Source organism: Cibotium barometz, chromosome 37 (genome assembly GCF_041138505.1).
Source record: "Cibotium barometz isolate CiBa-2024 chromosome 37, ASM4113850v1, whole genome shotgun sequence".
Taxonomy (NCBI): Eukaryota; Viridiplantae; Streptophyta; class Polypodiopsida; order Cyatheales; family Cibotiaceae; genus Cibotium; species Cibotium barometz.
Genome location: NC_141082.1, coordinates 37766119 through 37788162, shown reverse-complemented (window position 1 = coordinate 37788162; position 22044 = coordinate 37766119). Strand labels below are relative to the sequence as shown.

At 43.3% G+C, this 22044-nt stretch overlaps 2 protein-coding genes across 5 annotated transcripts in view; both read left to right on the top strand.

The window, feature by feature from the left end:
* The first annotated feature begins 8122 nt into the window (after positions 1 to 8122).
* The window catches only part of LOC147617249 (AMSH-like ubiquitin thioesterase 3), a 91483-nt gene continuing 77561 nt past the window's right edge, over positions 8123 to 22044 (top strand). For 3 of the 4 annotated variants that reach the window (XM_086776883.1, XM_086776881.1, XM_086776882.1), the window contains exons 1-5: positions 8125 to 8388; positions 8476 to 8540; positions 16251 to 16326; positions 16570 to 16719; positions 16828 to 16910. In XM_086776883.1, coding sequence (XP_086633009.1) covers positions 8227 to 8388; positions 8476 to 8540; positions 16251 to 16326; positions 16570 to 16719; positions 16828 to 16910 — 536 coding nt within the window. In that variant the 5' untranslated portion in view covers positions 8125 to 8226. Of the gene's footprint in view, positions 8389 to 8475; positions 8541 to 16250; positions 16327 to 16569; positions 16720 to 16827; positions 16911 to 22044 lie in introns of all 4 variants that reach the window. The other variant, XM_086776880.1, reaches the window with a different exon arrangement.
* LOC147617250 (uncharacterized) lies at positions 11135 to 13230 on the top strand. The gene has a single exon (XM_086776371.1). The coding sequence runs from the start codon at positions 11999 to 12001 to the stop codon at positions 12920 to 12922; it is 924 nt and encodes a 307-aa protein (XP_086632497.1). The 5' UTR covers positions 11135 to 11998; the 3' UTR covers positions 12923 to 13230.

The window sequence follows — 22044 nt, the reverse complement described above, 5'->3', positions numbered from 1 at the left end:
AAGTGCCCCGGCGGTCCTAAGTGTGTTCACACACATCACTACTATAATATGGTAACAGCTCACCCTAACCCTCCTTGAAACACATCCAAAAAGAGCTTACCTATTGAAACGTAATTGTCGTGATGAGGATCTTTCCAATGGCCAAGCTCGTAACCTTAACTCCAAGCTCATCAATTCCTTGAGAGAAGCAATTCCACTGCGTCTCCCCCGCGAGAGCGTTGTCACACTGTCGCGTTGCACTACGAGTCCTCGTCCCTCCTCTCAGTAGGGAGAGAGATTAGCAAGAGGATTAGCAAGAGCAAGACTCAGCACGATGGGAGAGTATGTTGTATTATGAGAGAAATTCACTTATATACATGGCCATAAGTGTTCACACTCACTTAAACTGTGGCCGGTCGGGCACTTTAGGCTCATAAGAGGCCTAATGCTATTACAATGACTACTCTCATAATATATCCATAAAGTATATCCATAAAGTACATCGCTTAGGACTTTATCCTAACTTGCTACCACACGTTTTTGAAGGCGAGAATCACCATAAATACTCTATCACACCATTAACGGGCGCCCGTCCAAGTTGTAGCTTTGGACACTATTGCTTTATATCTTGAATGTATGACCCTTTGGTGTATCTACCATGACTCCTTGATGTAAGATAATGGTGGTAGCTCTTGTTAATCCTAGAATTGGATTAACAATCATCTTCCACTCCTCGAGGGTGTTCTTAGGAATTCTGGAAAGGTGATTGCCATGGATATACATTGATCTCTTTTGCACAGTGATGGTGAAATAAAATTCCAAAAGAATGAACAACCATCTGGTGATGCGCCCTATGGTGTAGGGCTTTTTCACCAATAATAAAGTAGTTCTTTTGATGGTCGACGAAGAAAATATATACCAAATCAAGATCCCGAAAATGATCCTTGTTGATGATTTATGGTATCAAGCAGCACCACTAATCCAACACCCATTGGTGCATGATATTTGTTATGTTCTACCCCAGTTATATAAAGTCTACACCTACCAAGGTAGGATCAAAACGTACGGTACGGATCCAATCCGTACCGTACGGGGATCCGTACATTTTTTTTGGGCGGCGTGCCTGCGTCTTGTGTCTGGACTCTGGAGGCCATACGACCTCAACCTTCCAGTAAGGGCCAGCCGCCATGCTCTCTCCTCTACAATCGCACTCTCTCTGTTCGCTACTGTCGCCGCCGCCTTCTCCCTGGGCCGCCCCTTGCTCATCGCCGCCTCAGTTCGCCTCTGCCCTCACCGCCCCCGTTCGCTTCGCGCCTCTGTGCGTAGCCGCCCTCTCTGTTCGCCACCACTGGCGCCCAGTACGGCTGGCAATATGCTGGCCCGGTTGCTTTTCCCGACCCACCCTTGCCCAAGGCCCCAAGGTAGCAACATAACTCTCTCTCTCTCTCTCTCTCTCTCTCTCTCTCTCTCTCTCTCTCTCTCTCTCAGAGCCTTAGCCCACCATCTGTGGGGACGACTCACTTGTGACAATGTGACTTGTCTTAAGTAATAAGTATTAAGTATTAAGTATTAAGTACGATTAACTTATTAAGTATGATTGACGACTTGTGATTTAATTTCTCACTTTTAAATTAGTAGGTTTGTGACCTTGTTGTGTCTCTATTTTGAAAGTTTTATATGTCAATGTGGACATGGACTGAAATTTTATGTAGGTGGCTGAAATTTCTGAGATTTTATATATTTTTACCAATGGTACGTATTTTTACGTACCTTAATTTTTTTTTCCGTACCAAACAACGTACAGTACGTACGGATCCGTACAGTACATAACGTTTGGTACCACCTTGACACCTACACTATAAACACTCCATGGGTAAATAGAAACATCTTTATGTCGACTCTACTTTGTTATCAATAATCCATTGGTAGAGATATCCCTTTATAGCATCTAGAGGTGGTGGATTCTCCTTTCCTTTGTAGCATCTAGAAGTGGTGGATTCTCCTTTCCTTTATAGCATCTAGAAGTGGTGTTTTCTCCTTTCCATGGTAATATCTAGTCCTTATGTCATTTGTGATGTTAAAATGCTCAACCCACTCACTCCAAGATTTATTGGAGCTATCTACAGTTCTTGCATTAAAAAAATCATTACAATTCTTCTTGAAGCACTTTGTTTTGCTGCATTGTGAGAAGCATGAAATGTACGTGCATAGATAGGAACTTGTGTACGCAGATAAGATGTGGAAACATGCGTGCATAGAAGTGAACGCGCATACAGGAATGTGGGTGTGCTTTTTGAAGTCATGGACTCAAGTAGAGGGACTAGGCTATGGACCAACATGTGAAACAACCAAGAGAATAGGGTATTCAACTTGAGCCCATAACTTTGATAATAACCAGCATGTCCTTGGCAAAGCCAAATTTGAGATAAGCACATGTGAGAGGGAGTAGGCTCTGTACCAATAAGTGAGACACATAAGGCTTAGGGTCTTAGACTTGAGTCCAAGAGTATGATATTCTAAGGGTCTTAGACTTGAGTCCAAGAGTATGATATTCTAAGGGTCTTAGACTTGAGTCCAAGACTATGATATTAACCAACCTATATTTGCCAAAGCCTTGGACTCTGGGCCATGTGAAAGAGGGACTATGCTATGTACTAATAAATGAGACACCCACCAAGGCTAAGGGTCTTGGACTTGAGTCCAAGACTATGATATTAACCAACATGTGTTTTCCAAAGTCTTGGACTCAAGTACAAGATGAGGCCATGTGAGAGACTAATTAGGGGACCAACACTTAAAAGAAACTTAACCAAGGGTCTTAGATCTATGGGAAAAACCACAACGTGATTTTTGAACCCATGGACTTAAGTCCAAGAGACAGACTAGGCATTATCTTGGACTCCTAGGTTAGCATTAATGTGTTCTTATCAAGGTCTTGGACACAAGTCCAAGACTAGGCCATGGGAGAGACAAGAGTCCATGGATGAACATTTTAAAGAGACTAAGCTAAAGGTATTGGACTTGATGTACCTAAACTTATGGCAAGAAACATTTGGTGGATAGCTTTAGCTAGATAGCAAATTGTGATTCTTCCCATAGATCTCGGACCCTTGACTAGATCTCTTTTAAACGTTGATGCTTACAAGGTTCTTGGACATATAGGGAGAACCACAATGTGCTTTGTAAAGTCATGGACTCAAGTCCAAGCACATGTGAGAAAGATTGGGCTAGTCTTGGACCTATGGGAAGAAACACATTGTGCTTCGTAAAGTCATGGACTCAAGTCTAAGACTAGCACATATGTGAGAGAGATTGGGCTAGTCTTGGACTCAAGTCCAAGACCAATATTTAATACTACACAAAGATTTGATGAGTCTTGGACTTAAGTCCATGACTCGTGTTGGAATTTGAAATTTGAATTCAAGATTTGGGTAAGAAATTTACCTCCATAATTTGGATTTGGATTTGGATTTGGATTTGAGTCTCTTTGACTTAAGTTATGCCTCCAAAAACTAGTATTCAAATTTTAAAATCCTCTTCCAAGTAGATCATAAAATTAAATTTTTTTGCAATTCAACAAATGAGAGAGACAACTTTAACACATTTCAAGTAAGGTGGTTTGAAGCTTGGAAACAGTGGGACCTCGAGAGTTTGCTGATTTGTGGTGCTGATTGGAGATTTCTTGGGCTGTTCGGGACTTGGAGATCGGGTAGAAGGCAGCCATCAACGTTGGACAGCCATCTTGCATACTATTTGTAGCCTCCTCTTCATTTTTTCTCCCACCCACTCTCCCTTCACAAGACCTTGTGAACCCTTGAGATGGCAGACTTGCGTGAGATGGCTGAGAAGCACGTGAAGATCCCTACACTCCCCACATTCCCGGTGGACCAACAATTGGACGGGAACAACTACGGCATATGGAAGTTAATGATGGAGTCCATCTTGGAGTCTTATGACTTGGCTGATTTCATTGTAGTTGGTGTTCCACGACCGGAGTTGGAAAACGGGGAGTTACCCTCTACACAACACAGTTATGGAATTGTGTCAATGCCCATGTGCATCTTCCTTAATAATTGCACACCAAAGGTGATTAATCATATAAAGCACATAACGTTGGCAAGAGGGATTTGGCAGCATTTGGCTTCTTTGTATAACATATCACCAATGAAGCGGATCTCCTTGGAAGTGCAGCTAATTCTCTGAGTAATTTTTATTTTGAGGTAAATAGGACTAGGTGCTACTATGAGAGAGAGAGAGAGAGAGAGAGAGAGAGAGAGAGAGAGAGAGAGAGAGAGAGAGAGAGAGAGAGAGAGAGAGAGGACTATGTTGAAAGCTATCGTGGAAGGTGAAGGTCGCGTCGACTATGCAAACCACCATGCATAAGGTGGGCGTGACGGTGTTGTAAAACTTCATTTGCCAAAGTGTCTACTCCAAGACTTCATTCATCGGGGCATGGGATTATTACAAGTTGTAGACGTCTTCAGCATGTATATGTAGGTCATGAATTGGCACATGTATCCAATAGTAGGCTAGGGTTAGTTTAGGTCTGTATTAGGTTTGCTTCATAATTTTACATGTAAAATTATCAATAAAAACTTTAATTTCTTCATATTGGGTTTTCTTGAAAATTTTACATGCTACCACTAGTCTAGTATGATTACATGATAATTTTAATAATTTTATACTAGTGGTTAACTAATAAAAATTCCACTTATTGATATCTATTTAAAATCCTTCTAATAAATCAAAGATTAAAAAGTATTTAAGAGTGATGATATTATTCTACCAGTATGCATATTTACTTCAAGATAGGATAAAATTAAATATAAAAACCAAAATATATAATATTGTAAGGATTTTTAAACTACTATGATCTTTGAAGATATTCCAAAAATATATATTGCTCTTTCCTTGCAATTCGCCTCTTTATTTGCAAAAGGATAGTATATTATGCATTGCTTAGAGAGAGAGAGAGAGAGAGAGAGAGAGAGAGAGAGAGAGAGAGAGAGAGAGAGAGAGAGAGAGAGAGAGAGAGAGAGAGAGAGGCAAATAGAGGCCCACATTGTCCATGGAACTTGAGTCCAATATTATGATAATAACCAACTTGTGCTTCCCAAAGTCTTGGACTCAAGTCTAGGACTTGGACATGTGGGAGAGACTAGGTCATGGACCAATATATGCAATATTCTAGGTGATTGTCTTGGACTCTATGGTTTGAATCAATATGTGCATGTTAAGGTCTTGGACTTAAGTCCAAGACTAGGCCATGTCTAGTTGACATATTAGCCCATAGCCATGTTGAGATCTTAGACTCAAGTCCAAGACTAGGCCATGTCTATTTGACATATTGGTCCTCGATTCAAGTCCAAGACTACTCCATGTCTAGTTGACATATTGGTCCATAGCCATGTCAAGGTCTTAGACTCAAGTCCAACACTAGGCCTCGTCAATATTGGTACATAGCCTAGTCTATTTCACATGGTTGAGTCTTTGAGTTGAGGACTTAGCATAGTCGTTATGCCTTGATGCAACATCCTTCTTCAAGGATGAGTCTGCAATCTCATCACTCTGACCTGATACATTATCACTTTGTACATTGCCTTTGGGAGAGGCATCATCCTATGCCCCAACGTTCTATCCTTGGCAAAAACCTAGCTAAGGTAGAGCATTAGGCTATGTTGCTTTAAGGAGCACATTTGTGTTGCCTCCTACAACCCCTAGCCCTAGGGCAGTCCCACACAAAGTGGTCCATCTAGTGACAGACCTAGCAGGTCTACTTGACCTAACCTAGCAGTGGGGTCAAGTCTACTTGATGTCTCCATATGTTGTTTCAAGAAACCATTAGGTGTTGGAAGTAGCACAAAATCCTCAAAAGACTCACTGTCACACGAACCAACACCATAACCCCAGGAATAGCATTCATGAACTATTACAATGGTATGCATATCATTGAGAAGTGTATTGTGCATTTTAAAGGTACACATGTAATTATTTACGTTGCATGATGTACATTTTAAGTTATTCATGTACAAGTTGTATGCATATCATTGAGAAGTGTATTGTTCATTTTAAGTTATTCATGTACAAGTTGTATGCATATCATTGAGAAGTGTATTGTGCATTTTAAGGTACACATGTAATTATTTAAGTTGCATGATGTACATTTTAAGTTATTCATGTACAAGTTGTTTTATGTAGATTTTGATCCTGATTTTGATTTTTGTATTCTTCATCCCTTGGTAATCTTCACACTAGTTGTGGAAGCCAATTATTTTACCTTTTCTAGTTCATCATATGATGACACTCCCTCTTGATTATCCTTAGAGTGTCGAGATCTAAGTCAAATGACAGTCCTCTTATTAATTTTGTGTATGATTTTAAATTTTCAAGAACTTGTTTTAGATCACAATTTTGCTTGTTCTCTCTATTTCACTTAAGATATTATTTGCTTTCTTTCCTACTGCTCTATTATAGCATCTTCATTTTAGAGTTCGATTCTTTGGTTCCTCAAGTTTCTCTTTAAATTAGCAACATTGGTTCACAAAAAGGTGCTAAGTGCATAAAACATTTCCTTGTCCCCTTGGTGAACTCATTAGTACATCCTAGATGCTTTAATAAACCATTGAGCATCTATCACTATGTTTCTCAAAATATTGTTTTGTGTTTTCTTTCAAACTATCTCCTTTTTTTTTCATTTTTTTCAAACATGGCTTTAAGGGTTCATGCCAAACGTTTTCTTTCAACCCAACATTTTTTTCTCTATAAATATGATATGCACAACTTCAAATCAGTTCCCAATCACTCTTTGCAAATTTTTACATAGTGTAGTAGCATTTTTTCGCTGCTAATAATGCTACTCAGTAACATTATTTTGCTGCTCAACAATGAACTATCACTGTTCAGCATCGACATAGCATTGGGTAGCGCTAAAAAATGCTGCTCAGCAATGTTAAAAAAACCTTGACACCCACGTTGCAAGAACACTACTAGAAAATGCTATTGTGCTCTTGACGGGTTGTAGTGTGCCTGTGCTCCACCCTCCTCCTCATATTCCATGGTAGCTTCAAAACTTCAAAAATCCAAACCCACAAATCCATGCTAGAAGAAAAAACTAATTAACATGCCTTAATCACACCCTAATGAGTAGTTATCCGCCTGATCTACAATGGAAACCTAACCTACACACAAAAAACAACCCTTCAATCTCTTCCTCATAGACCTTATCCATAATCTACATAGTTTGCACAAAATGAGGCAAAATGGTGGGAAAAGACTAGTGTGCTAAAGAGCTCACACCCAAGAGCTTAAGAAGCAACTGTGCTTCCCCACTTGCAACGGGGTACCAATGTTTCCCTAGCACATGCTCAAGAGTGCATATCCAACACAATAGCTTGTGGAAACCAAGGAGAAGACCAAAGTGCTACCTTTTACCTTTAGATGTTGTGGGAAGGTAGTTGCAACCCAGAGACGACTCTATGGAGAAGCTCCAATAGCAAGCAACAAGGTGAAGCTCCAATGGTGTCACACCCATTATTGTGGTAGCACACTAGGGGAAACCCCTTAAAGTTGCAAGAAGAAACACTTTTTGAATTGCATTTTTTTTGTGAAATAAATGGATTGACAAGAGGATTCTCCTTTTTTTACACACTTGCAATGGTGGTTGGTTGTCCAATGATGATCACAAATTAATCCCCTAGTAATAAAGAAAAGGTAGCATATGTAAAAAAAGTATCATATACACTCGGTGCAACTGCTATGTAGCATGTTAAAAAAAAGTATATGTATGGATTTTACAATGTTTGAAATATTTTGTTAAATTGTTGGAGCAAATAAAAATCTTTTTGAATATTTATGCTTGGAACATTTAGTCATAATTACAAAGGTAATTATCAATATCACAATCACAAGTAAATCCAGGACATGATTTGCAAAAGTGATTTGCAAGGCGTGTAGTGCAGTGGTAAAGGGCTTGGCCTGTTTTGTAAAGGGTGCAAATTCGAATCCAGTTGCCCTACACTCACATTAGTTGCTTGATTGCATAGTGATGATGTAAAAGGGGACATGGACAGAAGGTGCTTGTGTTACTTTTTTTTAATATTGCCATGATTTTACCCAACACACTTTTTATTCCACCCTTTGCTACTCGTGTTACTTAATAAAGAGAGCTTCTCTAATTTTTTTTTGAACTTTTTAAAGGTTCTTAACCATGGCTAGGACATTACCACCATAAGGTAAAGAAATGTATAAATGCTTCCTCCACCTTCGTGTGTTTTTGAAATCTCCTGGACAATGAAGGGAGCTCGATTCCGCCCGCCCATCAGCATAGCAGCCAGCACAACGAAGGTTGACGTCGACAATCGATTTCCCCTCAATAAATACTACCGCACAGCAGACAATTTGCTTAAACAGGTACCCTCTCCTTAATCCTCTTGCATCTGGATCTTAAGTAAGCACTAATCTAGCCTGCTTATCTTGCTTCTTTTTGCCTTTGCGCAGGCTCTTATCTATCGTGAGGAGAAAAATGTCGTTGATCTTTACATTCTGCTCCTTAGATTTTCCAGGTTTGTACGGCATTTCAACCCAATCATCACCATTTTTTCTTTAATATGTTTTCAGGGCTAAATGACCTTTTACAAGCTTGTAATTTCATAAAGACATGAAACTATTTTTTTAGAACTAAAATTTTAACTCAATTGTTATTATTTTAGTGTTTGAAAAATGCCGTGTATTATTGAAAAAAATGCTGTTACACCTAGATGACTGTTACATGTGGAAGCTTGAAGGACCTTTCACTTATTAGATTGTAGAGATAACATTCACTAGAGATCTTCAATGTGTGTGAGAGAAAGAAAGAAAGAAATATATTAAGCGTCTACTAAAGATCCAATTGGCCTATGAGACAAAAGTCATACAATAATGTCCATGGCATATCTCATTTGTAATATAGAAACAAAACAAAGCTATCTCACTGAGGTGATACAAAATTGTCCATGGAATATCATATCAGAATACCAAGAACGTGGAACATGAGAGGAGCATCAGCCCCCAATAGATGGTATACCACTCTCCAAAATATCAAGCATGGGGCAAATGAGTATGGCCGAGAGGTCTCCCTCAGCTATGTCACGGGGAAAGGTAGCTCGATGGCGGTGGATCATGTCCTGGATTTGGAGCTCACGAGGGAGTGGTTGACATCTCGGGGGGTGGGGCATCCGGCACGTTGGAATGTGGAGGCCCGGTTCAAGGTAACTCCTTTCGAGCGAGGTGGGTCCGGAGCAGCACGAGATGGGTCCATATGATCCACTGTATGGGTGTCCTCCACCTCTTGGGTCCGGAAGAAGCCGGTGATGGTTGGCTGGCGAGGAAGGGGTTGGGTGGCCGGGGGCGAAGCTCTCTCAAAGAAGTGTCCTTGTGTCTGCAGAGCTCAAGCAGGAAGAGCCCTAGGCAATGTTGGTCCAGGAAGTCAATGATCTTGGAGAGTGGACCAAATCCTTCATGAAACAAACAACGAAACCTCCCGCGGATCTCATAGTATACTTGGCAGCGACATATGTAATGCTCCTCTGTCTCAACCTCTGTGTGGCATAATCGGCAAATCCTCTCCTCCTTGGGTCTCCATATGAGCTTCGCGGCTCTGAAGACGCACTCAGCTCTACCTGTCTCCACTCTGAGGCGGTGGGATGAAACCCGTATCTAGCCAATCACAATTTGCATGGCATGGGACATGTGAACACTCAAGTAGCCTGGCTGCTGGATGGAGTGAGCATGAGAAAGTGATCTTTGTAGAAGTGCATCTTTGTTGGGAGCTCCGAAGGTGTGATCCATGTGGAGAGAGAGAGAGAGAGAGAGAGAGAGAGAGTCGTATTAACGTCTTCAAAAGGCCAAAACGACCTATGAGACCAAAATGTTACCTCATGTCCATGGAATACATCATCATGGTACTACAAGTAAAACTAAAAGAAAATATCAAACAAAGAGCCTCAAGCTCTCACATTAGTAGAGAGAGAGAGAGAGAGAGAGAGAGAGAGAGAGAGAGAGAGAGAGAGAGATCATGTTACCGTATGCTGAGGCCGTATATGGCCTATGAGACCTATACACAGGCATGGCATGGACATACAAAGGGGAGCTAGGAAGAAAGTCTCTCTTGATGGCGGAACATCTTTGCAATGAAGGTGGAAAAAGCAATGCCTTTTTCCTTGTGTGAGAGGAAGGTGTGAATGTTGGGTTCTTCCTCAACAAAGTGAGAAAAACGTGTGTAAAGATAGCGTAGGCTGGGCATGCCAAGAGAGCGTGTTGCTTTGTCTCACGTACACGAGGAGAACAATGTGTGCATGTTTATTGGGACTTTGAATCCCCATTCCACGATCGAGTCTCACACCATAAGCTTTGGGAGTTGAGTCGGAAGGCAACAGTGCTATGGATAACATACTGTGGTATTGGCTCTCGCACTTATGAGGGTGTCCTACAACCTCTCTTTGAAATGAAAGTAAGCTTGTAGGTAGGATCAATTATTATTGTGCAGTGGGCATATTTGGAACCACTTTTGTCCCATTTGGTAAGGCATTGTCTTGCTGAAGGAAAGCTTCATTGACAAATGGGTCAATAGACACATCACTAAGAAGTTTCTATTAATGTCTACAAAAGACCGAAGGGTCTATGAAACCAAAAGTGTTACAATGTGTCCATGAAGTGATTGAATCATGGAAAAATCATAAAAAATTCCAACTAGAGCTGTAATACAAACTCAGTACGAAGGGCTTCGTGTGAATATATGTTCTTATGTGTGTGTGTGTGTGTGTGTGGAGTGCGTGTGTGAGAGCACTTCTTGAGAGTTCTACACCCACTATTAGGCACTGATGACGTTAGTGGGGATGTTGTAGTATCTAGTACTATGCATAATGGAGTTGATACTAGATAGTTATATAGTCTTGTGGGTTGACTACCATGAGTATATAACATGCACGTTCCTAAAAGGTGAATTTGGGCATGTTCCTGGATTCATCTAGGTATATAATTCAGCCATATTAGCGGACATGTAGATTTCACATTGTGAAGTTTTTGTCCGAGTTGCGGCCAGTTGATATTGTGCTAATTCTTTCAATCTTTAGCGGTGCAGCCTTTCCTACATCTCTCTCCTACTCTCACCTGCATAATTCCATTGCTCAAGGCTCAATCCTCTCCTACATCTCTCTCCTACACTCACGGTCTCACCTCCTCTTGCTTTAGCCTCTCCTACATCTCTCTCCTACACTCACCTCCATTGCTCAAGCCTCCTTGGCACTTGCCTCCATGGCATCTTCATCGCGACCATCCCCCGCACCTCGTTCCGGCGGCGCCAATACGAATAGAGGAAGGAGGACCGAAGGTTGGTCTTGGTGGGAAGAGGTCAACTCCGATCATCCCGGAAGTGGAGGAGGCTCTCGCCCATGGTCCTACAAGCTATGTCCATATAGGCGAACGGGTGGGGCGGATAAAGTGAGAGCTCACCTCTTGCATGAGCCCGGTCATGAGGTCCGATTTTGTGATCAGGTCACACCGGAGACGAGAAGGAGGCTTCTTGAACGTGTTGCCGCACATGAGGCCTTGCTTTCAAGGAGGAGAGTGCCGCATGTGGCCGTGGATCCCGCAACACTAGTGAGGCCATCCCAAGGTTCGGCATCCACATCGGCATCCCCATGTGCATCCACTTCATCGGCACCCGCGGGCGTATAACCCGCCCCACAAGAACGGGCCCCAACACCATCCTTCTCCATGCCGACCGCATCCACACACTCACGCCGACAAAGTACTCTTGAGGGTAGTTGGGACCCCAAGAAGAAGGAAGAGGTGGATACGGCCATAGCCCGCTTCTTCTTTCATGACCACATTGCTTTCCATGCTGCCAGGTAATCAAGAATTAAGATGTCTAGCTTAAGATCTATCATTTTACAATGTTCCTCTTACAAGTTACTTGAACTTTGAAGTTGATCGGTTATTAAATTATTCATTTTTTGTGGATAGATCGGACTACTTCAAGGTCATGGTGAAGAAGATAGGGGAGTATGGTCCAAACTATACGCCCCCATCATCGGAGACCTTGCGCACCACATTGCTAGAGAAGGAGAAGAGGCTTGTGGAGCAAGCAACAGAAAACACGAAGCGACAATGGGCAAGGAATGGAGTGTCCCTGATAGCCAATGGATGGAGTGATAAGCAGAAGAGGTCCATCCATGGCCTTGTCGCATATTCCCGCGGTGAGATGTACTTCATCGCCTCACATGATGCTTCTGGGACCGGGAAGAGTGCTGATGTGCTAGCAGCAGAGTGGGCTAGTGGCATAGAGATCATTGGCCAAGACCTAGTTGTGGGCTTTGTTGCTGATGGGGAGGCTTCAAACAGGGCAGCCGGAGCGATCATTGAGAGCATGTACCCCAACATCACCGTGTCATTTTGCATGGCACATTGCTTAAATGATCTCTTGAAGGATATTGGGGACTTGCCATGGATCCGGCCTATCATCCAAGTGGGCAGCCAAATAGTGACATTTGTCACAAACCATCAGTTCCTACGCCATGAATTCTCCAAAAAATCTAGCCGTCAGCTCCTCAAATACTCAGATACGAGGTTTGCCTACAACTTCTTGATGCTCCACCGATTGAAAGAGTGTAGTGGTGCATTGAGGCAGTTGTTCATTAGTGACGAGTTCACTTCTTCACCATTGGCTTCCACTGAGACAGGAGCTCTATGCAAGGAAAAAGCAGAGAGCCTTGATTTTTGGGAAAAAGTGAAGTGCATTGATGCTATGGTTCAACCTATTGTCCACTTGATGAGGCTTGTGGATGGTATGAAGCCATGCATCGGCAAAGTATATGAGGCTATGGATAGCATGATAGAGAAGTTGAGGGATTTGGAGCCAGATGAGGACAGGTACGAGGAGATCCGTGCCCTATGTGTGCGTAGGTGAAACTCCTACTCCTCTCCTTTGCATGCAGGAGCCTATGTGGTGGACCCTGAGTTTTAGGGTAAAGGGCAAGAAAGTGACGCAGAGGTGAGCAAGCTATGGAGACTTGTCTTGACTCGACTTGTGCCTGACCGAAATGTTAGGCGGAAGATCCGTGACCAGTTGTCCAGGTATAGGAGCTTTCAGGGCTCTTATGGAGACATGGATGCACACGATGATCGCTTCAAAGTTGGGGCTGCTTTGTGGTGGGAAGATTTTGGTTTGGATGGACCTGAGCTTCAGCATCTAGCCATCCGCATTCTCAGCCAGGCAGTGAGTTTCTCTTGCCTAGAGTAACTTTGGAGCTCATACAGTCACGTTGCATCGAAGAAGAGGAACCGTCTTGGGGTGGAACGGGCAAATGATCTAGTCTTTGTGAGTGCAAACTTGCAAATGCTTTGCAAGAGTGCAACTGCAAAGGCTGATGCATTTACCGAGTGGGAGATGTCTCAAGATGATGAGGAGTTGGAGGAGCAAGTGAAGGACATCTCTATGGAGCCTGCAGGCATTGCAGGGACCCATGATCGTGAGGCCAGCACTTCACATGCCCCTTGAGGCTTTTTGACATATGTACTACTCCAGTGATAGTCTCTTTTTTGTATGCCACTTACGTGGTTAGGGCCTAGGCCTTTGCCCTTGTCTTTTGCTTTAGCCTTTGGTGATTGGGTCCTGGGTACCTGATCTCCTTTTTTGTAACACCCGTGAGCCAAGGGCACCATTGGAAAGAGGAGACTGAGCCGGACCAAAAAGCTAAAAGGCGCTTTCTCAAAAAGCAGCTCTAAGGCCAAAAAGCAAGGCCTTAAAGCCAAAACAGAAAAGCACCAAAAGTTGAGTAATATTTTATTAATAAAAGTAAAAAGAGCAAAAGCAAAGGCAAAATGAGAAAAGCAAAGCAAAAGCATGAAGGCTTTTTGGCAAAAAGCAAGGTCTCTTACAAGTATAAAAAGGATTGGACTTCTCTTGTAGTACCATGAACAAATCATTGAAGATTGAAGGAGATCATGGAGTGTGTGTGGGCATCATTATGATCATGGAGAGCTTCTTCTTCGCCATCAACACCTTCTCCAACTTGCTTTTCAGATGTACGGTTAGCCCTAGACTTGTATGGGCATATGCATGGGCGATGTGGACGTGTGTACGGAGCTGTACAAATAGAAATTTCAGAAACCCTAAAACTGCTCCAAAAACTGCTTTTTGGAGTTTTTTATCGCCCAAAAACTATTAAAACAGGTTTTATATCAGTTTTCTTGCTAGAAAGAGCTTTTCCATGGTTTTCTTCATCGGAAAGGTTGTAGGGGTTGTGGAGATTACTCATGGGAACTTGGACTGCTGGAACTTGGATATGATCTTGGACTTGGATATGAACTTGGACATGGAGAACTTGGGCATAGAGCTTGGACATGGAACATGAAGCTTGGACATAAACATGGAAGTTGGACATATAGCTTGGGCATGAAGCTTGGACATATAGCTTGGGCATGAAGCTTGGACATGAACATGGAACTTGGATTTGGATTTGGATCCAAACTTGGATTTGGATTTGGATATTAGATTTGGTACTAGCCCAGTGAGAGATACTTGTGGGTCATCCCCGTGGTGTGCTTGGCATTAGAGGTCTCGTGCCTTGACATCGACATCGACTTGGATATTCTACATCGGCATATCTGTTTGTTTTGTATTCATTGATTGTATTGATCTTGGCCAGTGTACCCATGGATTATTCCTGAATAAATTCCTGAAAGGGGGCGGGGCCTGTTCCCCGCTCAATGTGGTGTATTGTGCAAGATCCCTATTCCCTCCTCTCTCTCCCCTCTCTCTATATCTCTATCTCTTGGAGACGTGGTTGAGTTTGTCACGGCACGCCCCGCTGGGCTGATAGAGAGATTGGGTCCCAAATAACTCTGTGAAGGGCCTTCACCCGAAAGTGTATTTGGTTCTTTTTGCTGGAGAAGTATGGGACTGACTTGGGCTGAATCTGGCCCTTGGACTGATTGACCTGTGGCTTGTGTTTTCCCTTTTGGGAACGTACTTCTTAGCTGCCTGGGAGCTGCTAGATCTGGCTGCCCCTGGCTGAACTGGAGACTTGCATTTGGCTGACTTGGAGCTCTCCTTTTGCTGAGTGTACCTTCAGTTGGGTGCCCTTTGGCTGGTAGAAGGTTCATGCAGTGGGCTGGCCCCTATGGACTCTTATATAGCCCCTCCTAAGCTGCCCGTCTAGGGCAAAGGGGCTGGCTGTGGCAGACCAGCCCTTAGGACTGGTTGTGGCCTTTTAAAGGGTCCATACATACCTGGCTGCTTGTAGGGCTGCCTAAGGGTGCTCACTGAGCTGTCTGCAGCCCTTAACATCCCTTTCACATGGGCTACTGTTAGTACCATATTTCACGTGCAACCAACTTTTACATGCCCTATGGATTCTGACAGGCTGTCTGGGCACCTGACCATAGGTTTAATAAGTGTCCAAGATGCCTGGAGGCGCTTGTAGGGCTGCCTAAGAGTGCCCACTGAGCTGTCCACAACCTTTAACAGGGACTTATACTTTTGCCTGCTTTCACAGGGGCTACTTTTAGTACATAGACTTATGGATTCACATGCACCCAACCTTTTACATGTCCTACTAACTGTGACAGGCTGTCCAGGCACCCAACTATAGGTCTAATAAGTGTCCAGGATGCCTTTACATCATTGCAACATACAAGAGGGTTACATCTGGTGTGCAGGACTGGCATGACTTGATGGTGCAAGACGACTTGACTGACCACCCTTGGCAGTACACTAGTGACACGTCTTTGGACAAGGGCTGATGATGAAAATGCTCGGTGTCTGGCCTTAGGTTCTTGCATGTGTCCTTTAAAGTATGTCCGTGTGGCATCCAATTGCGGAATGCAGATCCATTTAAGGACATTACAAGCATGTAATTGCCCTAAGGAATAAAACTAAAATTGTTTATTTATTATAAAATACATAAAAAAAAAGAAATCAGTGCTTCTTTCTTCATCAAGCATTTTTTGTTAATATAACATTATGCTTATATACTTATTTTCTTGACCTTTAAAAGTGATGCAATGCTTATGCCTGATTTCATATAGTGTTTAAAGGGTTGATGTGATGCAAGCCTCAAAATCATGGATTGATTAATGAATGCTAATGCCGGATTACATGTATTGTCAAGAGGGTAGCTTGATTAGATGTATAGTTTAGAGGCTAATGCTGTTTGTGTGGATAGTTTAGAGTAGTTTATTGGAATGGACTCATTATCCATGGCATCTTATGCATGACCTGGTGTGTGGTACAGTCTTGTCGGAGAAACCATCCCTGAGCATCATGAGTACCGCACATCCTCCCCAAAATTGAGAGCCGAATACAAGAAGGTGTGTTTTGATTGATCGTGTGTTTTCAAAAGCTTTGAAGAAGTGCTGTGATGCATGGTATTCTTAGGTCCCTTACACGTAAGGCAAATTTCACAAATAGGCAGGGTTTGGATGGGGAAGTTGCCCACATCCAAGTGCAATTACAAGTGGGGGCTTGGACAGGGACGACAGATGTCCCCCTCACCTCGGGCTGCGCTTGTGTGTAAAGCCCCTTGATCTTCTGTGTTTTGTGGCTGATTGCAGAGGTTAAACCAGGTATTGTCAGAGCTGGAAATGCTAAAACCGGAAGCTCAAAGGGAGCTCAAGAGATTAAATAGTTCGGTTGCAGGTGTTCTGGCTAATGAGAGTGATGCAACAAAACAGTATGAGTGGCCTCCTGTGTCAAACAATCGGGTATATTTATTTGATAACCATGATCAACTTAGGCATTCATTTTCTACTTGTAAGGTGCATTTCAGACACCCTATGCAGAAATTAAATTTTGATTCATCTTGTTTATAGATTAGCCTGGCAACTGTATCAAATGGAATGGCGCAGACTCTCCAGACGACGCCTTACCAGGTGGAGGACCATATGAATAGCTTGTAAGTGTGGCAAGCCTTTGAATCTGCATCTATTTTAGAAACTTCATTATATGAAAGGAAGGAAACACAACAAAGACACTAACTCCTCAAGTGATGCAACATAGTGTTATAGAACCTCAACATAGAAAGATAAAGGCACAAATGACCAAAATAAGACATTATGAAGCCTACAACTCATGAGCTCATAAACATTCTCAATGACTCATAATTTTTTATTTTAATGACTCTTAGACCCATATCAACCAGCACAAGGAGGTTATCGAAGGCATTACCACTTGCCCGCGGTTTATGTATTGACAATTGTTAACACCACCCCAGACTTTGCACAATATACTTATCTGGATTCCATCTCTTAATTTAGGCTGAGCAGCAACTGATCCTTTCTAGAAGCAGGTGTTGGGGAACTTTTGTGGCCACTTAATGCATTCTCCATGGGCAACTTAATGCATTCTCCATGGGCAACTCAAAAGCTTGTACATCAGATGTCACATGCACCCCGCATTCAGGTGCAGGGTGACAAGACAGTACCAGTACAGCAAGTTTTGGGTTAGTGATGTGCACTCCGCATTTTGTGAGCCCTAGTCCAAGGACCAGTCAGCCAGTCGTGATAAGGGTGGGACAAAGTAAGTCCAGGCAGTCATATGTGCGCAAACCCCAAACAGTTATGTAATCAACGTGAGGTTGACATCTGTACAGACGTCCAAGACGCTTAATAGGCCAAGTGCTTTGGTGTGGGACACTCAGATAGTTGGTCAGTAGGCAAGCTGCCCAAGTCAGGCAGCCAGGCAGCCCATCTGGACAGGTCTGGTCTAAGGCTGGCGGGCAGGCTTGGACAGTTGCTGGACAGGTAGGGTTGGAGAATTTTTCTAAACATGTTCTCCAATAGTCCAGGAGAGAACTTGATGTTGTGATTTGACTTCTTCATTTCTCAGTCACCTTTTGCACTAGAGATTCAGTTGTAACACTTTCTTCTTGTACATAACACAGATCAGTAGTTTAGACATTTTGTGCGTTGTACATGTTTGATTCTGTTCCTGTTTTTTCTATCTCCGAAAACCCTAGCACATGGCCACAAGCATTCGACATTGGGGGCGTCTTAGAGATTTGTGGCACGCCTGTTTATAGGACTATCTGCCCTTCTGTGGGCTGCCCAACCTATCTTGAATAGAATCAATACGTATCCTTTTGTATCTATACATATATATTTTTTTGGCTAAGAGGAACACACACAGCCTTTCTTTCACCCTTTTTGGAGTGAGGGGGGAGGGGTGGGCGAGACTTTAATAGATATATATATTTTTGACAAGCTTATGGGCACCTTATCTTTTCTATGTATTCTTTGTATATATTCTATAATGGCCAAATGTGTGTGGCAGATACTTACGAAGGAAGACCCGTCTCCATACCCTTGGAAGAAGATGATGCAATTGTCCTAAAAATAAAAAACAAACACATGAAATTCACGTCGGCTTGATATAAATGCTCACAACAAGTGATAATATAGTATGTTTTCACATGTGGGGGCCTGTCCACCTTGGCCAGGCCTTGTCCCCAGCTGCCCATATTGCTGCCCGCCTTGCGTGCGCACACATCTCTGCTGCTGCTATCTCGGCTAGCCGACCTGGGCTGCCATGTGGCACCGTAGGTGAGGTGTGTCACAACCAATGATGTCAAAAACTCTCCACCCCAAACACCTTTGGTGGCTATGAAGATTCTTCCTATCATACACTGTTGGAAATTGTTGTTTTACATCTGTGGTATGGGGGTACCCCATTCAGTAAACTTCAAGTGCTTTGTCAACTCATGCATAACTTAGCATAACCTGTTCAGGCCAAAAGTATTAAAAATTGCTTTTCATAGTTGTGGGCTGGCCGTATGCTGGCTGGCCAGCCTACCAGCAGTAAGCTTTTTATCGTTGTGGGCTGGTCGGATGCTGGTGGGCTGGCCAGCCTATCATCAGTAAACTTTGTGCTCTATTTAAATGTTACCTGTGAGGCACATGTAGAGTACAATCAGGATTAGCAGACCTCCGTTAGGGATGGGCTGCCCACTGGATCTCAAGAATGGTGCTAGGCAAGGCAGGACCAGCTTTGGGCCTTGTTTGGACGTTGGTCAGCTGCGTTTGGTCTGCCAGAGAGGTGGCGGGCTAGGTTGGGGCAGCAGGCCGACCAGCAGTGGACCAGCTGATCAGGACTTTAGGGGGCTGATGGGACTATGGATAGCAGCCTCCCTGCCTCCCCACTTCATCATCAGTCTTGCTGAGGAGGTTGACCTCGAAGCGGAGGAATCAAGTTCTGGATAGACACAAGTAGATGATCTTGAGGAGAGATCTGTGTCGGGAGGTCCACATTGCTTGGTGGATAGGAATCTACATATGTTTCTAGAAGGGTCGAAGAGTGGCTTGACGAGACCGATTTCGTGGAAAAAATTATCAGACAAGATGAATCATCATCATACATGTTCTTGATAGACACATGCAAATGATCTTGAGGAGATCTTTGTGTCAGGAGCTCCTCATTGCTTGGGAATCGAATAGGAATCCACACTTTTCTACAAGGGTCCAAGAGTGGCTTGACGAGACCGATTTCATGGAAAGGATTATTGCACAAGATGATTTAACGGATAGAATTATTTGATCTTCCTTAGGATGGGAAAAGCTTTGAAGCTCCAAAATGATAACTTTGGTTATCGCCTGCCCACTTGTTTCAACCTGTGCTTCATAATCCGTAGATATACCCAATCTCCTTTCGAGAAGATCACATCTCTCCTGTCCTTGTTGGCCTGTCTAGTATAGGCCTCCTGTGTAAAGAAACAACACTTTTTCCAGCCCTAAAAAGGGACTTTTTGGATATTTATATTTTATTTCTGGGGGTTTTTTGTCTTGGCTGCTGGCCTACACCTTTTTGGTAACCGACCAGCACCCCCCCTTCACTATATATAGCATTGCCTATACCTCATCATCCATGTACCACTTCATTGCCATCTTAGGTACCATCTGGCCGCCTACAACAGGGGCTCACTTCTGCGTTTTCCTCTGCTGGTCCAGGCCGCCTTTTGTAGGGCTCACATCAGCCTTACATCAGGCTGATCTTGGCGCTTACATCAGGCTTTCTTCTGCTCCACATCTGCGTTTTACTTCAGCACATGTCGACGCCTACATCTGAGCATACATCAGCGTTTATACATCGGCTTACGTCAGCGCTTCGCTTCAGCAATCATCTGCGTTTTGTTGCAGCATACATCAGCGCTATACATCAGGCTTACGTCAAGGCTTATATCAGCGTTTATCTCAGCCTTACATCAACGCATACATCAGGGCTCACATCCGTGCTTACCTTCAGGATATCTTGTGCGTTTTGGCACAGCCCTTGGGACAGCAGGCCTCTTTGCTACTTCGGGGCAGTAGCCCTCTCTGCTATACATCGGGACAGCAGCCCTCTTTGCTACATCAGAACGGCAGCCCTCTCTGCTTCAGGTGCGCAGCACCCGTGTCACCAGAGCTCGCACCACTTGGGACAGCAGCCCTCTCTGCTTCAAGTACACAACACCCATGTCTTCAGAGATTGCACCACCATCATTGTCATCGACGTTACCTTTTTCCGCTGCCACTATCACCTCGGAGTGCTTTGCCTCACATCGACGCGAGCCTTCGTCATCGACCGTGCTTCAACTCCCACGTCTTCTTTGCTTCAGCACTGGTCTTCTTTCTGCTTAGAGTCACCTCTCATATGAGGGCTCTTGTACATATTTGCACTCACCCTTCTATATATATTTTACTTTGATCTCTCGTATATCTGGTCCTCCCGTCCTTTCGCTCTCACATCCTGCACTTTAGCCAACCTGTCTTTCACCGACTCCAAAATCTCCTAGTAAGACTGGCTTACTTTGGGGCTTGAGATCAATCTTGTGCTCTACTAGGGTAACTTGGCGTACTTGTGAGTAGCTGTTTGCAAACAGGTTAGGAAATCCATCCAACATTTTTAAGTAATTCTCCCTTTTAGTACTACCTGCTATGGACTCATCAAGAAGAAGTTCATTCTGTTGGTGAAGACTAGTGAGGTCCACATCTCCCTTCTTGCACATGGTTGAAGAAGCTTCCCCTTCCAAGGCTCCATTGTCTTCAGCATCTCCTCGATCCCTTCCCAGGGAAAGACCAAATGCAACTCCCTCCACCTCCCCTTCTGAGATGGAATCCTCGGAGCTACCACTTGTCTCCTCTTCGTCGGATGACTCTGACTCTGAACTTTCGAAAGTTGAAGGTTCACCTCTTACCACTTTCTTGCGACGACTCTTGATGTTGTAGTGGACCTTCTTATTCTCACCTTGTAGATCACCTGTCTCCCACTTTTGAATTGCCTTCACTTGGTGAAGCCATGACCTACCCAATATCAATGGGTAAGCCCTAGCATCAGGCTTTGTAGGAATGACCTTGAAAGTTGTAGGTACAGAAATTCCACATACATCCACTCCCAAAATATTAGCTTCAGAAATTGAGAAGGACGTCCTAGTCAAAAAAGATTGGAACGGTCTTCCAAATGCTGCCTCATGCCAATAGCTAAATAAAAAGAGTCATTCAACACAGCTTGAACTAGACAAAAATTGTTTTACCTTGTTAGTCGTAAACATAAAACTTAAGCACGTCGAACGCCAATTGATTATAAATCTTTGTTTGGCTATCCGTCTGTGGGCGAAATACAGTGGCAAAATTCAACGTAGTCCCAAAGTTATGAAATAATACCCTCCAAAAATGGCTGGTAAACTTGGCATCACGATTTGACACAATGGTTCTAGGTATGACACCTATAAGGTACCACTGCCTGATGAACAACAGATCTACAGCTAGTGTTTGGTGGAACATCATTGTTCTTCATAAACTTAAGGTGTTATATGAGTTTGGTCATCTTTTGAACAGAATTTACAGCCATAATTGTGGTACGTTCTTAAAGCTTTTGCTAATAAATATAGAAACTAGTTAGTAGGATGATGTAGGGGCTGCCTGTGTTTGTGTGCTTAAGTCTTCTGTCCAAATAAATACTCAGTTAAACACTTGCATTCAGCTCGATAGTCTTACATCCTCTGAACTCCTCTTCCCATCCCCAACTCCCCCTTCCTAGTGCATAGTATACTAGCCTGC

Excerpts from the sequence above, each read along its gene's own strand:
- LOC147617250 (XM_086776371.1), top strand. The coding sequence starts at position 11,999 with ATGGTGAAGAAGATAGGGGAGTATGGTCCAAACTATACGCCCCCATCA.